The sequence below is a fragment of the Cornus florida genome, unplaced genomic scaffold (assembly GCF_030987335.1).
Source record: "Cornus florida cultivar Cherokee Brave unplaced genomic scaffold, ASM3098733v1 CherokeeBrave_3.0.0_Hap2_Chr10, whole genome shotgun sequence".
Classification (NCBI taxonomy): domain Eukaryota; kingdom Viridiplantae; phylum Streptophyta; class Magnoliopsida; order Cornales; family Cornaceae; genus Cornus; species Cornus florida.
The window spans coordinates 84,175,832-84,190,769 of record NW_026775580.1 but is presented as its reverse complement, the minus strand read 5'-3'; the positions used below and the strand labels follow the sequence as shown (position 1 = coordinate 84,190,769).

Here is a 14,938-nt window from a genome sequence, read left to right as displayed (position 1 = left end):
TTAAACTAAAATTTTGTCCAATTTCAATTCCAAAACTCCATTATTATAATGATCAAACTTAGATTTTAAATTTCCTTACAACTCCAATGGAAATTAATGAAAAGATTAGTAAGAAAATACCACACATGAAGTTTTTGCAGAAAAATATCACCTCTTTCTTGCAATACTAGTTAAATAAAATCTATAATATTATTTAATCGAACATGCAATGACTTAAAAAAAACAAGGTTAACAACTTCACTGAAGTATGTTCAACTCTTAAAAAAAAAAAGAAAAAAAGAAAAAGGGTTTCAAGAGATACAGAGTCAATGCAAACATTTCCTTTTCACATTAGGGGAAATAGTAGGGTCCAGTATCTACGTCATTACGCGCGCAATACTACTACGCAAGTAGCCCACTTGTATGAAATCTACTAGTATATAAACTACCATGGTCGATCGGGAAACCGCAGACGTTCTTTTCTCATCTCTCTTACTATAAATATTGTGTTCAGATAACAATTCAAAGCTATTCCATTCCCTTTTAAATTTCCAGTAGAATAGAGAGAATGAGTGAGCAATTCAAGGGTTCGCCGTACCGGCATGATCAAAATGACATTGAGACCGGAGGCAGCCGCTCCGGCGAACTCGACTCTGAGGTTTCCTCTGGTCCATTCGACATCTTCACCACCAAGAATGCTTCACTTGATAGTCTCAAAAGATGGAGAGTATGTTTAATTTCTCTACAAATTTTATTTTATTTTTTTATTACAAAAATATTTCAAGAAACGCGCACGATCACCTAAATATATTTGTGTGTGTATATATATACATATAGCTTTTTTTGGGTGTCTATATAAATGGCTGCTTTTGCGATTTATATTATTTTAAATTTACATGTAGAATTGTAGATTGTAGACTGTAGTGTAGAGTAGAGTAGGGTAGAGTGGAGTGGATAGAGTGTTTAAAGTAAAAGTGCATGAAAAATGAATATACTAGCATAGTAGAATTTATGTGTATGTACGGGGTGTACGGGGGCTCGCATTGGGATCCAGATCTGTACACCCCCAAAACGACGTGGTTGGGTGGATATCACGATGAACAGATTCGTCTGCACAACCTCTTCTTTCTGCTTTAATCTAATTTATTGGTTCTGTTTTTTCGGAAATTTTTATTGGTCATTTCAATGGCCATATTCGTATGCTTAACGTTTTTTAATTATAAATAAAATATCCAAGCCATTGCTGCACATCTTCTCTTCTCCGCCGCCGCAACCTCGCCGTCCTCCAACGCCTCGCGCACGTGCCGCCGGGCGAGAATCCGTTGAGACACGTGTCCTGGTTCGTCATGGCGGCTCTCAGAAAAGCGATTTCTTGTTAGGATATTCATTGAGATGGTTAATGGCCTTTTGAAGATCGTCGACGGTTTCATCAATTGTCTCGAGACAATCGTTTCGCGGAGGTTCATCAAAGTATGAGCTTCTCTATTCTGAAGAAGAAGTGCTCCACGGCGGTGATGGTGAGGTTCTGCGACACGATAATGATGTTTTGGGACTACACTTTCTTGGTCGTCCCAGCAGGGACGGTGGCGATGAAGCATAATTCGGGGGTAGAAGGTGGAGCGATTTGACAACAACATGAGTTGGAGAGAGTTTTTGTTACTTGAGTTCGCGACAATGCCAATCAAGGCCGCGAAGAGGACGGATGCAAAGAACTGGGTGATTTCAGGTTAGAAAATGGGGTATGGTAGGGGTTTTTATCAGTAGCGAGCGGAAGGGGTGTTTCATGTCTTGTTATTGAATCAATGATTTATTCATACATATATAAATACTTTTCAAGCCGTGAAATTCACACTCTTCTTTCTTTTGCATTTTATTGACCTTGGGTTTGCATGAATTGACTATTATATCCACCTTATTGAATTAATTGATGGGAAGCACCATTAAAAATTACGTGGTTTTCTGACCTACTTTCATGGATTATTTTCTATGGTATTTTCATAACAGGCATAATGAACAAACTTCACATTGCCTTCCAAAACTCTGTTGGAACCTTTCCCATTTTATTCTTGGAAATACTATTATAATGTGAATGAGTTACACTTTTTGAAATGCCACAAATATTTCAGCCTTCCACAAGTTGACGCTAAGTCATCTTGTTTGGGGGCATCACACAATTCACATAGATTTCAAACTCCTTAGCAGATAGCTTTGCCAACTTACTAACTTAGGTGGTCATCTTGATTGATATGTGCTATTCTATTATGCGAGTACTCGATTTGGCTTTGCAATGTGAGAGATCGTCCGTAAACATCAGAAGAGATTGTGAGGAATTACTTGATTCAGAGAAGAAGAAATAATGATAAGTTCCGGAATGCGCAGAGCGTAGTCCACCATTTAGTTCCATATCTTGGTGGTAAATTACATTCACAAAGCTAACTTCTTCAGTTCAGTTCATCTAGGTGATTTAGTATTGTTATTTTCTGGTTGTATGCCTAGTTTTAGATGTGGGTTGCTGATTCACAGTGTACATGACTCTCAATTAGTAAAACATATGATATACTTCGTTTGGTGGTTGTGGCATGCCGCTTTGCTTTTTCAGGTGACCTGATGTCTCTGACCCATTATTTAGGCATGTAATTTTTAGCACTAGTAATGTAGTTGTATTCTGCCGAAAAAGCCTAATCTAGTTGTGTTTATCTTGTATTTCTTATTTATTTATTTATAATAACGGAAAAGTCTTTCATGCTACTTTGTTAATTTTGTTGTTATCTGAATATAGCCCTAATTGTTGGACTAACTGAAATGAATGCTTTCCTTTTTAGCAAGCGGCGCTTGTGTTAAATGCTTCTCGTCGATTTCGATATACCTTGGACTTGAAAAAGGAAGCAGAGAAGCAGCAAACAATAAGGAAGATTAGAGCACATGCAAAAGTCATACTAGTAATATCGCCTATAAATGAATTTTCTTGCAATTTTTTTAATTATTTGATAAAAATTTTAATCTATGATTCTTGCTCTGTTAGGCGGCTAACCTTTTCCAAGCTGCTGGGAAACAAGTAAATGGTACTGCCCTTTCTTTACTCTCGTGTTTAATCTTTTTAATGTGGCATGGTAAGCATAGGATTTAGAAAACTATAGGTTGGCTTTATCATTCAATAGCATTTCCTTACTAGAATGGTATTCTTATTTGTGTAGTTCTTGCTTTATTTTTCTGTTTGAGTTACTGATAGGAGAAGGATATCCATTTTTTTTCCAATTATGGTCTTTACCCTTTCCATGCGCTACTAATTTCCCTTTTTGTCTTTGATTAACTATTTCAATACTTTGACTCTCACTTTTTTTTTCCTAGTTGGTACTCACACACACTTGTTTCTTCTGAGAATTGAACCCCGGACCTCCCTTTGAGAGGTAAGAGCTTGATACCACTAGGCCACTGACCCGTTGGTTACTTTGACTCTCACTTATTCATGACCCTTGACCCTCACTTGTTTGTTTCCATTTGATCAATTACCTTTTACCTACGTTGAACCTATTTCTACGGTTTCCTCTGTTTTTTATTGTCTTAGCGCTATTACTTATATTTGAATTTGGATTTACCCTTAAGGTCGTGCAACTCTCTAAAATTGCTGATTCACATTGTGCCAAAATTTTGCACCCCTGCGGACCTATATCTCCAGTTATTTATATTGTTCTTTTTGGTGTGCTTCCAAGTTTGTCAATTCTGTTATTCATTCTTCAGTTAGTCCCAGAAATATTTTAATATTGAGTACTCTTAAATTGCCGTCATTCTTCTTTGATTGCCAAATATTGTTTTATAACATTGTTTTAAAAGCCAAGTGGAGTGGTGAACCAATTTATGTAACTGACCCTGAATGGTTGGAAAAAGGTTTTGTTTAATGGATAAAGGAGGCTGACCCTGAATGGTCTGCGGTCCAGTTGGATAGTCAGTGTTGAAAGTGTATGGAAATTTTAAGTTGTGTGAAAAGTTAATTATGTTTTAGAAACTTAATATTATTCTGTTGCAATTTTCTTGGTATTGAATTCTTTTGGCACAAAAGAACAGATGTATTTTTAGAATCTTTCAGCAAAATTTGCCTTCGCATACAATTGTGTATTTCATTAGATATTATGTTGCTTACAGCTTTTAATCTTTTCAAATAGAAAACAACTTAGTGCTCTTGGTGTAGCTGTCGTGTTGTTCGCGCAGATCTTCTAAAATATACTGTCACACAATTTTTAGATGTAGCAAGGTCTGATGCCATTGCAATTTCAAGGTCATGTTTTGCTTCCATTTATGATGGAAATCTTAATATTGCCTTTTCTTTTTTTTGGAGGAAGATAAGTTTATTTCTTAAAGCATTGTATTATGGAGCTTCTAATCAGTTGATTGTCTTTTCTTATGATTATTAACATTATTTATATTTTAGTTGTTTACAATTTCTGTCGATTTAGTTGGTTCTTCTTGGTATCAGGAACTCCAATTGGTCATTATGATATTGGACAAGAGGCACTTTCATTATTGACGAGGGAACATGATTTGTCTGCTTTGCAGCAATGTAGAGGGGCAAGTCTAATTTCAGCTCATTTATATATATGTACCTTTTGTTTTCTTTATATTAATTGTCATTTAACCTCACTCTGCATCCTGGCTGTGTTTCTACATCAGGTTAAAGGACTTGCAGATATGTTAAAGACAAATCTAGAAAAGGGAATCCCTGGGGATGACGATGATATATTAGATAGAAAAAATGTATTTGGATCCAACACATATCCTCGGAAAGAAGGACGGATTTTTTGGGTATGTTTTGCAATTAATTTTGACTTTTGGGCATTGTATTCTTCGTACTGATTTTTTAATCAGGTATTATGTGCTGTCTTTTAATAATGGAAAAAAGGTACTATGAGATTCATTTTGCTGTTATATGTTTCATAGTGGTTTCTTTGGGAAGCTTGCCATGATACAACCCTGATTATCTTGGTGATTGCTGGAGCTGTTTCTTTGGGGCTAGGTGTAAAGACAGAGGTGAGATAAGTTGAGATCAGTCATTATTAGTATTTATTGTTGTAGTATGTTATGTCCTAGACTTGACTTCATCATGGTGTTGCCTTGGATTGTGCATAAATGGTAACGTTAGGCCCCTTGCAATTCCTTTGTATTAAGCATTAATTTATATTATTATGATCTGAGCTATCTAATTGCAATTTTTTTGGATCTCCAGTCATAGCACATAATTTTTGTTTTGTACCAATATTTACTGTGGGATTGGATGCAGAATGGGAAGTTTTTCCCTTTTACAGCTTAAACAAAGTCCTATATATTCTGTAAGATCTGTTGTGTGCGAGGAGTTCATCTGGTTTCTCATTCGGCAAATACTTGTCTCATTTCTTGTTTCACTTTTGCATACTTGTAGAAGATAGGCAAAAGACTTGGGTGTATGTCGAAAATTTTCTTTATATGCTTAGTTGTTTTAATTAGGTTTTAGGTCTAAAGGTTGACAGAATGGAGTGCAAATTTTAGAAACTTTTGGAAAGCTCATAAGCAGAAGGCTTAAATTGGATTTAATTTGGGTATGCAGATGGTGGGGACCGGTTTGTCCATTATTCTTATAAATTCTTAATAACTCAATTAAAGTGCTTAGAGAATCATGGCTTTGGTTCAAGAACTCATGTGATACGTCCCTTGTGAAAATATGAGAAGTTACTGGATTTGGTGTATTATTCCACTGAGAATCTATTTCATTTGAATGTGATTAGTAGAACTTGAATCATAATATTGGTTGCGTCTCAACTCGTGAGCTAAAAATTTCGATGCTAAGAGGATTTTTGATTACTTGATATTTCTTCGTATTTTTCCTACATCGTTTAGCTGATAATTTTAATAGGTGTTTCCAATTTACATCATGTAACATCGTTTTCACTTTTATTATTTGGTTTGGCAGCATGGATCTTTTAATGTCTCATAATGTGAGCAGGAATCCTTGAACAACTCACCAAAGAAAGCATTTGTATTGAAGCTCGGATAGTCTGCTATTTCTATTGTTTCTTTTCTTCTGTGGTATTATCATTTGCCTTCCTGCTACAGAATCATACAGAGTCACATTGTTACAGTGGTGTTGGAACATCTTTAAAGTCTGACAATGATCTTAGTTGGTGCATATATATATATATTCTTCTTTTTTCCATATTAAAGAGCAAAACAGAACTGTACAAAGACAAAAAGCCCAAACAGAAATGCTAGATATTGCTTTACTTAAATCTCTGAACTAGTCAGTCAGTTATGAGTTAGCTTTGGTAAACATCCGCTTAGGAGCTTCCAACCTTGTATTTTATGAGTTATTATTCATAATCTGTTGTACAAATTTTTCTCTATTTTTAGGCCACTCTATAATGCAAGGTTACTTCTTTGTAAAATTTAAACCATATTTCTTGACTATTCTTTTCTTTCGTTTTTCCCCTTAAAATTAATATCGTTTCATATCTCTGAATTAAGTATTCCCTTGTATGGTATTAAGGAAGGATGGTATGATGGAGGGAGTATCACATTAGCGGTCATCATTGTTATAATCATTACAGGTATTGATCATGTTCATTGGAATATTTATTTAATTTGCGTAGTTTTCCACGCATACATTTATCCAGATTCTTCTATGCTTCATATAGTTGACCTTTGGTATGTGGGTAATTTATATTGGATTGAATAATGAGATTCATAATCATATTGATAGTGAGGTTTGTGCAGTTATAGTTGGTTTGACTTGTATGCATCATTGTCCATCATTATCACTTTTGGCTGAAGAATAAATAATTACGACACATTAAGGCATAACGGGGGTAATGTATACCATATATAACTTAAAAAAAATAAAAATTAATTGTCCACCATACATTGAGTCCTTGTAATGCAACAGTTAAGAGTCAGCTACATATGCTAGCAGTCACTTTATAAAGGTTCATCATCATCATTGTCTGACCTTAACTGGTTGACGAGCGTTGTTATCATGGAGTGCTTCCCAAAATAGTTACTTTTTTATTCCAAAAAATCTATCCTACAACCTTTAATTAACCAAAACCAGTTTGAAAATCTACCTATCTGTCACTTTGAAACCCTACATCCAAGCCATTCTGATCCTTTCCAGTTGAAATATTTTCCAATCTTATTATCCTCTTTTTAAGCCCTAAACTTAAAAATGTTGGTATCTTTTTGCACCATGAACCTAACAGGAGGAAGCATTATTTTATGTTTTCTAGTTCTTTCCTACATCCCCTGCTGGCTGTCCTGTACAATGGAGTTTGTATGCTCATTGAACTCCTCTCACCCTCACGTTATGCTCTTCCAAAGGTCTACTGCATGCGTTATTGTAACTTTCTTCGAAGTTCACCCACCCGTATTGCTCCAGTACTTTTCTTCCACTACACTACCCCATGTCTTTTCTTATATTTTCTTAACATTATATTATGCTGGTACTTATCAAAAAAAAAAAAAAAAAAAAAACTTTATATTATGCTGGCTGTACATTATTTGTTTGTGTACTAACCTAGTTTCTTTTCTGTATGTATTTTGTTTACTGGAATGCTGAAATTGGAATTCTACAGTTACGTTTATTTTGGTTTGTTTTGTTATTGATAAAAATCAGTTTTCTACAGCATAATTGTCATGTGTGATTGGTAGTTCAAGTTGAGGGGCTGTCATCTTTGGTTGTCATATTCATATAGACTCTCCAGAAAGGAATTGGCTTTCACAAAATACAGCTATCATTGCATATTTGATTTGTTATCAGTTATCCTTGGTGATGCCATTAAAAATGTGTTTCCCATGCTTGCATCTTGAGTTGTATTGGTCAATTGATGATGATTTACTGGGTCACAGTTGGACGCATAAATCTGGGTATTTCTAATTACCATCTTTGATGTATTTAATGGATGTTCTGCATCATGCTATGTCTTGCATTTGCTTAACTATTGGATGTAACGAAAAACATAAGCATTGTTTCATTGTACTGAATGCCATATTAGTTTCTCAACTTCTTTCATTATTTATTTATTTTTTATCCTGAAGCTACAAGTGATTATAGAGAATCCCGTCAATTCCAAGCTTTAAGCAAGGAGAAGCAGAATATGCATTTGGAGGTACGTCTTATGCAGTTTGGCAATGTCATTGACCTACAATGTTTTTCTTTTCCTCACCGTTGAAGGTATGCATACACAGGTCATTAGAGGTGGTAGAAGAGTTGAGGTTTCAATATTTGATCTTGTTGTTGGTGATGTGGTGCTTCTTAAAATTGGTGATCAGGTGAATGGCATAAATTCATATTTTCACTGTGTTTGACCCTTGCATTTCCAATGCTTTTACTAACTTTTGTACTTCAATTCTACCCCAGGTCCCTACAGATGGAATTTTAATTTCTGGCCACTCTCTTGCAATTGATGAATCGAGCATGACTGGGGAGAGCAAGATTGTAAGCTTTCTATCCTAGTATATTGTTCTATGCTGATCCTATATTTTTGTTTCCCTAATTCACTAGCATGATCTCCTTTTTGGTAGGTTGACAAGCATGCGAAGGCACCATTTCTAATGTCTGGCTGCAAAGTTGCATATGGCTATGGCTTTATGCTGGTAAAATTTCAATCTATATTATTTTATGTTTTTGGTTGTGGATGTAATTTTCAATCTATATCAGTTAAAATAGCATCTATGCAATGCATGCCAATGACATGAATGACTAAGTTAAATTAGATATTTAAATTATTTTAATGTTCAATTATAGTTTCTATGTTTTGTGTGGCTTGCTTCATTTGCTAAAATATGCTAACTTATATGTTTTCATTATTTTTAGGTAACAGGTGTTGGAATAAATACAGAATGGGGGTTGCTAATGGCAAGTCTTTCAGAAGATACTGGTGAAGAAACACCATTGCAGGTTCATCTATTTAAATATGCAACCTTATTTAAATGGTTAAAATTGGAGCCTGTCTCTACACTTTATCTTTGAGTGACTGATTAGAAAAGACTATTTGTGAATGACTTGTGATAGGTACGTTTAAATGGAGTTTCAACATTGATTAGTGTCATTGGACTGGCAGTAGCTTTCTATGTTTCGTGTGCCGGTCTTATCAGGTAATTATTTGATGTCCTCATCCCACCCCCACCCCCCCGCCCTCTCCTCTCTCTACCTTCGTCTTATAAAGTGTTTGATATATAATGCTCATAAATTTGAGTATCTACAGATACTTTACTGGGCATACCAAAAATCCAGATGGAAGTATTCAATTTGTTGCTGGCAGGACTAAAATTGGCGACGCCATAATCATTGTTGCAGTATGTTTCCCTTTAAGATTACAAATTGATATATGTGTGTGCGTGTTTTTTTTTTTTTTTTTTTGAGTTTCTGACCAATGGCAGAAGAATTGTAGGAAACAATTGTGATGGTTAGACTGCCTGAGGGGCTTCCCTTAGCTGTTACATTAACGTAAGTCTGATCTTTCTGTTGTATTTTAATTTCATTTTATTAGTTTTGTTGAACATAATTTGTATTCAGCATTGTAAGACTGAGTTTCCTTACGCAAATACTGTAATTTTTTTTTTTTTTTTCTTTTCTGAAGAATAAATCATCAACCTTTTTTTGGTTTAAAACCACTTTTTATCCATGTCAACCTTGTTCAAATTTCTACTAGTTCTTCTAGCATGTTTAAGATTTTACTGGTTTCATCATTAGTTTTTTCTGTACATGCCCAACTCGTCTCGGTGCTACCTCTAACATCTTAACGATGCTTCTTTGTGTTTGTTTGTTTGTATGTTTGTTTCATTTCTTATCATTATTTTCGTTTTTAATTTTATTTCCTACATTTCATAATTGTATTACAGACTTGCCTACTCAATGAGAAAAATGATGGCAGACAAGGCCTTGGTATGCATTTTTTATTTTTTTTCTTCTCAGACTTTCAGACTTTCTGGTAGTGACATTGATACAGACGTGCATTTGTTCTGTGGCTTTACTACTACTGAACTGCAGGTCAGGAGGCTTTCTGCTTGTGAAACCATGGGTTCTGCAACTACAATTTGTAGCGATAAAACTGGGATCTTGACTTTGAATGAGGTGATTATTGTGCTGTTTCTTGAGCACGTATTTTGCTTCTCTACTATTCCAAATTTGGTTTTTTAGTGGACAATTCATGGTTTCAATTTTTGGTCAATGAGTTTTCTTTTATTTTTGAGTTCACTTGGGGAAGGATCTTTGCAACGTGTAAATATAGTCTTCATTAAGAACCGCTTTAGTGCTTTGGCTTGAAGAAATTGAGAGGTCCCAAGAAGATGTTAATATAATATCAGATCTATCTAGGTCTTAGTTGCTTAGAGGTTGATGTCAATTGAATGTTTAGACATTCTTTGTTTTCTTTCCTTTCTTTCTCTATGTTTTCTTTTTTCCTTTTGTTTGTTTTGTTTTGTCAGTTGATGTTTAGTTGGTGTGTGTGACGCAGGACAAGTAGTGTGTAAATAGTAACCAGAAATAAAGAAGGGGATGAGAACGAGAAAATGAGATGCGATTGACGAAGGAGGTGAGAAAATAGATGAATGAAATGAGAAATCAGACTGAAGGAGGTAGGCTAGAGAGACTGAGGGATTAAGAACAGCAAGAACACGAGGGAGAATAGATACAACGAGATAGAGTTCGCAAACTCAACGATAATATTCAATATTCCAAAAAACTGAGTTCTCAAATTACAAAGAAGCCTTTAAATAGGCAAATTATTAAGCAAACCCTGAAACATAAAAATACCAAAATAACCCTAAAATTCAAACATGATCAAATATAACAATAAGCATAATTAAACCCTAAATTACTAAAATCCTTAATTTTATTTCTCTTTCCCTCTTCTCCAAAAGTAACGTTGGAACACGTGCAGCTCATGTGTGCGCATCACACACCGTTCCCCATCAGTGTGTGACATGAAACTCACCATCAATGCAAGAGGTCATTTTGGAGGATCGGGAAGGTTTTTTTGTTTGTTTGCGTGAAGATTGAGAGAAGGCCTCCTCCCCCCACCCTTTTCTCTAATTGTCACAAAATTTCTTGTGTTACAGATGACTGTGGTTGAGGCCTATATTGGTGGAAATAAAATCGACTCTCCGGACGATAGGTCACTGTTTCCTCCTACCTTTAAATCGCTGCTTATTGAAGGTGTAGCACAGAATACAACTGGGAGTGTCTTTATGACTGAGGTGGGTGAAAGAGTTATGTATTTATTTTGTTAAATTGGAGTTTATTGTCAATTTGTCATTTAGCTTGAAACTTCTGCATTGATATTTAGAGATTTTAAGTTGAAAATTATAATATGAGTGCATCATTCCACAGCAACGTTTTTCCCTATACATGAATTGTGATTAATAATCTGATATTTATATTGGCATATCTTAGTGCTGGTTGAAATGATAGTTCCTTGGATAGGTTTTTTTTTTTCTCTTAATTATTGCAGCAATTCTTTTAAGTCGTATGCAATTAATGCGGCTCATGCAAAAGAACTTGAAGAATCCCATTCAACATTTGCACCATTAAGTTTTGGAAAGTATATTATATATATATATATATATATATATATATATATATATATATATTTTCCCCCACGAGGATCAGATTTTGACCTTGCTTGGAATTATTGATATGCTTTAATAAAAAATAGTTTGACAATGTGGTGAATTGTTTTTTGGACTTGGATAGGATAAACTATGCAGTTAGGAATGATTATAAACTGGAGGCAGTGGAGAACCACTATTTCAGATTCTTTTCTAATGGATCATATTGTGTCCAAAATATATGAGAATTGAGTAAGCCCAGTTTCTTTGATTTTTGGGATGTTATTGGAACTTGAGGAAAATTGACAGCGATGCTCTGAAGATTTGTCTTACTGTAGAATACCTGGGAGAATTTGGTGGGAAACACTTGCACAATTTTATTGAATGTGAGAGCATCACTGCATATAACTTGATATATGTCAATAATATAGGTCAGTGTTTTTGGATTATGCAAAAATATAACTTACAGTAAGCAGGTCATAACAGTTAATTGGTCAACCAGATGTACGCTTAAGAAAAGGCATATAATGAACCCTGTTAACTTAAGCAAGGGCGGAAATAGGCATGCACTTAAGCAGGTCATAAGAGTTATTATTTTTATCACATTCAATATGCCTCCTGAAAAAAATTCCTGGCTCCGTCCCTTGTGACCGGCGTATAGATATTCCCCCATTTTGGTGGGAGAGATGGAGAAAAAAAAAAAAGTGAAAGGGAGAGGAGGAGGGATAGAAGAGGCGTCACCAGGGACATGAGGATGTTCATCCTTCCTTTTGTTTGGTTAATTGGAAGGGGAGGAATGAGATATATTTATCTTACACAAATCTACTCGCAAATATATAAATTAATGCTAGTGATTTTTTTTCAATATTATTGAGAATATTTTCTTTTTTCTCTCCTATTTCCTACCAAATTTTGGATGGAAACAAAATGGTGTGTTATAAGGGATACCTCCTCCGCCCTTTCATACTTTCGCCCCTCCCTCTATCAAACAATGGAACCCTGCCCACCCCCCCTCCTTTTCTGTCCTCTTGTCTTTTCTCCGACCAAGTGCAGGATAAATATCGTTCAGATGCCTTTTATTGCAAATGCTGGGATTGCCCCCTTGGGAAGTTGGAGATTTGCTTGTATAATAAAATGTTTAGCGCTAGGACGGCGACTATTAATTCATTTATTCTATTTCCCTTTTTGTCTTGCATTGCATTTTATTAGAGCTCATATATATAAATATTTGTTGAGTTTCTTCTAAAGAATATGGCAGTCTACTATTACTTTTTGTTGTTCCTTCAATTACAAAATGTCGTTTAGCTAATGTTGCTTGCATATTTGCTCCCTGTATTAGGTTAATTAGTTCTAAGGTCTTGCATGTTTCAAGGGACTAAATTTGGTGTACTTTTTTCCTGGTCTTTACTAGTCATTCCTAGCTGATTGTCTTAGCTATTGCGCTGGATTTTTATAACTGGGGCCCCGTCCAGCCATTAGAGCATGTTGTTGAGGTCCTTTCTTAGTGTGATCTTGGAACTTTTGTGTGCTTCTTTTGTATTGTCCTGTTTATTGTACAGTATATTTGTTGAGTCCTCTCTTATCACTAATAAATTTTAGGTGTTGAAGCATTTGATTCTATCATCAGTTGCTCTTGTTGATGTCCGACAGGGTGATGGAGATGTGGATATTTCGGGATCACCAACAGAAAAGGCCATTCTCCAGTGGGGGGTCAATGTACTTTTGCCGATTTTTCTATATCATTGCTCTTTTTTTTTAATATAAAAAAGTGTTTTAGACAATATCTTAATTTTTTTTGTAGCTTGGAATGAATTTTGATGCTGTCAGATCAGAGTCTTCAATTGTCCATGTTTTTCCCTTCAACTCAGAGAAAAAAAGAGTGGGTGTTGCACTTAAACTGGTAAATGAATTGCTTTCTTTACTCAAAAAGGATCACCTTTGTGTTGTTTGCTTGCATATCCTTTGTTTTATCATAGTACTTCAACATGGCACATCTATTTTTCTTTTGTTGTCACGTTGGAAATAGGTTTTATTTGTTGTATGCTTTTGATTTCATTATTTCAAGCGACGTGACTAGGAGAAATTTGAAAAATAGTTCAAGAGGAAACAGGATTTGTTGACTGAAAAAAATTTAAGTTAATCAATGAGTGAAGATAAAGTCATGAATCAAATGTAGTTGGTTTTTATCTCATGATTAGTGATGCTATTTGTCAAATGATTGCTTGGAGAAGATCTAGAATTTTTTTTTTTGTCAGCACTGAAATTATTGAACATTTGAAGTTGTTGGATGAGAAGATATTGGGCAATAGTAAAAGTAAACAACAAAAATTACTTGTGCAATTCTCAACTAGTTTCTGGTTGCATATTGCTTCTCCCCGTTCTGAAATTCCAGAAACTGAAACTTATGTGAGATACTTCGTTTAATAACACCCTAGTATCATAAAACTAACAATGCAAGTCTCAGAAAACCTTGTGCTTTAGATGACTCAATCACCCGCCAGACCACTTGCATTAGATAAGTGACAAGTCCGGGAGAAATTCAAACCTGAAATGTTTGTTTCTTAAGCCATTACCTTGACCACCTCATCTACCTTCGTAGGTTCGATAATTGGGTATCTGCTGACACCCTCATCTAGTTATATTAGAATAGAGAAAAGTTACTGTATTTTTGCAAATAATTTTTAGGAAATCAATAAGCTGTAGATTACTATCCTGAATGTGAAATTAAGATCATGACAAGTGCTATAAATTGTCGTTCATGTTGAAACTCTTAATGTAAAGATATTATAAACATGCATTGTGTTTGTATTAGAAAAGTAGCCTGGCTGAATACCAGATCCAGATGTTTTATTGCAATGAACCTATGGTGTCATGCATTGTGATAAAACAAAATTATATTAAATGCTGTAAAATGTATCTGTGGTCCAATAACAATTACGAATGATATTGATACATTATATGGAAGTTATGGAATTACAAAGGTATTCATATCAGTCATACTCTGCCCTTGTGAGTTGCAACAATACAATATGTTATTCATGAACTTCTTCTATTTTTGTAATGTTTACAGCCTGACTCTGAAGTTCATATTCATTGGAAAGGTGCTGCTGAGATAGTTTTGGCTTTGTGTACAAGATACATTGATGCAAATGATTGCATGGTTCCAATGGATGAACATAAGGTTGGAAAAAGTATATTTTTTGAGATTAAATGGTGTTGCCGGTAATGGTTAAGAATTTGAAGCTTTCTTGGACTTGAAATGAATTTTAGATGATTGTCTGATAGTTGATTTTTTATATTTTTTAAAAGATTTTTGATCGGTTAATAAATTGTATTTTGAAAATTCATAAATTTATAATGTTTACTTGAATCTTGATTTAACATTATTTAT

The 14,938-nt window shown here is 34.7% G+C and overlaps 1 protein-coding gene across 2 annotated transcripts in view; it reads left to right on the top strand.

Moving 5' to 3' along the window:
* The first annotated feature begins 444 nt into the window (after positions 1–444).
* The window catches only part of LOC132279492 (calcium-transporting ATPase 10, plasma membrane-type-like), a 31,135-nt gene continuing 16,641 nt past the window's right edge, over positions 445–14,938 (top strand). The window contains exons 1-21 of one of the 2 annotated variants that reach the window (XM_059781480.1): positions 445–706; positions 2,802–2,918; positions 3,002–3,041; positions 4,451–4,542; positions 4,645–4,776; positions 4,912–5,001; positions 6,491–6,551; positions 8,035–8,105; positions 8,185–8,268; positions 8,357–8,434; positions 8,521–8,592; positions 8,813–8,896; positions 9,011–9,093; positions 9,204–9,294; positions 9,390–9,445; positions 9,841–9,883; positions 9,989–10,072; positions 11,059–11,196; positions 13,198–13,263; positions 13,349–13,447; positions 14,618–14,728. In XM_059781480.1, the coding sequence (XP_059637463.1) occupies positions 548–706; positions 2,802–2,918; positions 3,002–3,041; positions 4,451–4,542; positions 4,645–4,776; positions 4,912–5,001; positions 6,491–6,551; positions 8,035–8,105; positions 8,185–8,268; positions 8,357–8,434; positions 8,521–8,592; positions 8,813–8,896; positions 9,011–9,093; positions 9,204–9,294; positions 9,390–9,445; positions 9,841–9,883; positions 9,989–10,072; positions 11,059–11,196; positions 13,198–13,263; positions 13,349–13,447; positions 14,618–14,728 (1,851 nt within the window). In that variant the 5' untranslated portion in view covers positions 445–547. Of the gene's footprint in view, positions 707–2,801; positions 2,919–3,001; positions 3,042–4,450; positions 4,543–4,644; positions 4,777–4,911; positions 5,002–6,490; positions 6,552–8,034; positions 8,106–8,184; positions 8,269–8,356; positions 8,435–8,520; positions 8,593–8,812; positions 8,897–9,010; positions 9,094–9,203; positions 9,295–9,389; positions 9,446–9,840; positions 9,884–9,988; positions 10,073–11,058; positions 11,197–13,146; positions 13,264–13,348; positions 13,448–14,617; positions 14,729–14,938 lie in introns of both variants that reach the window. The other variant, XM_059781479.1, reaches the window with a different exon arrangement.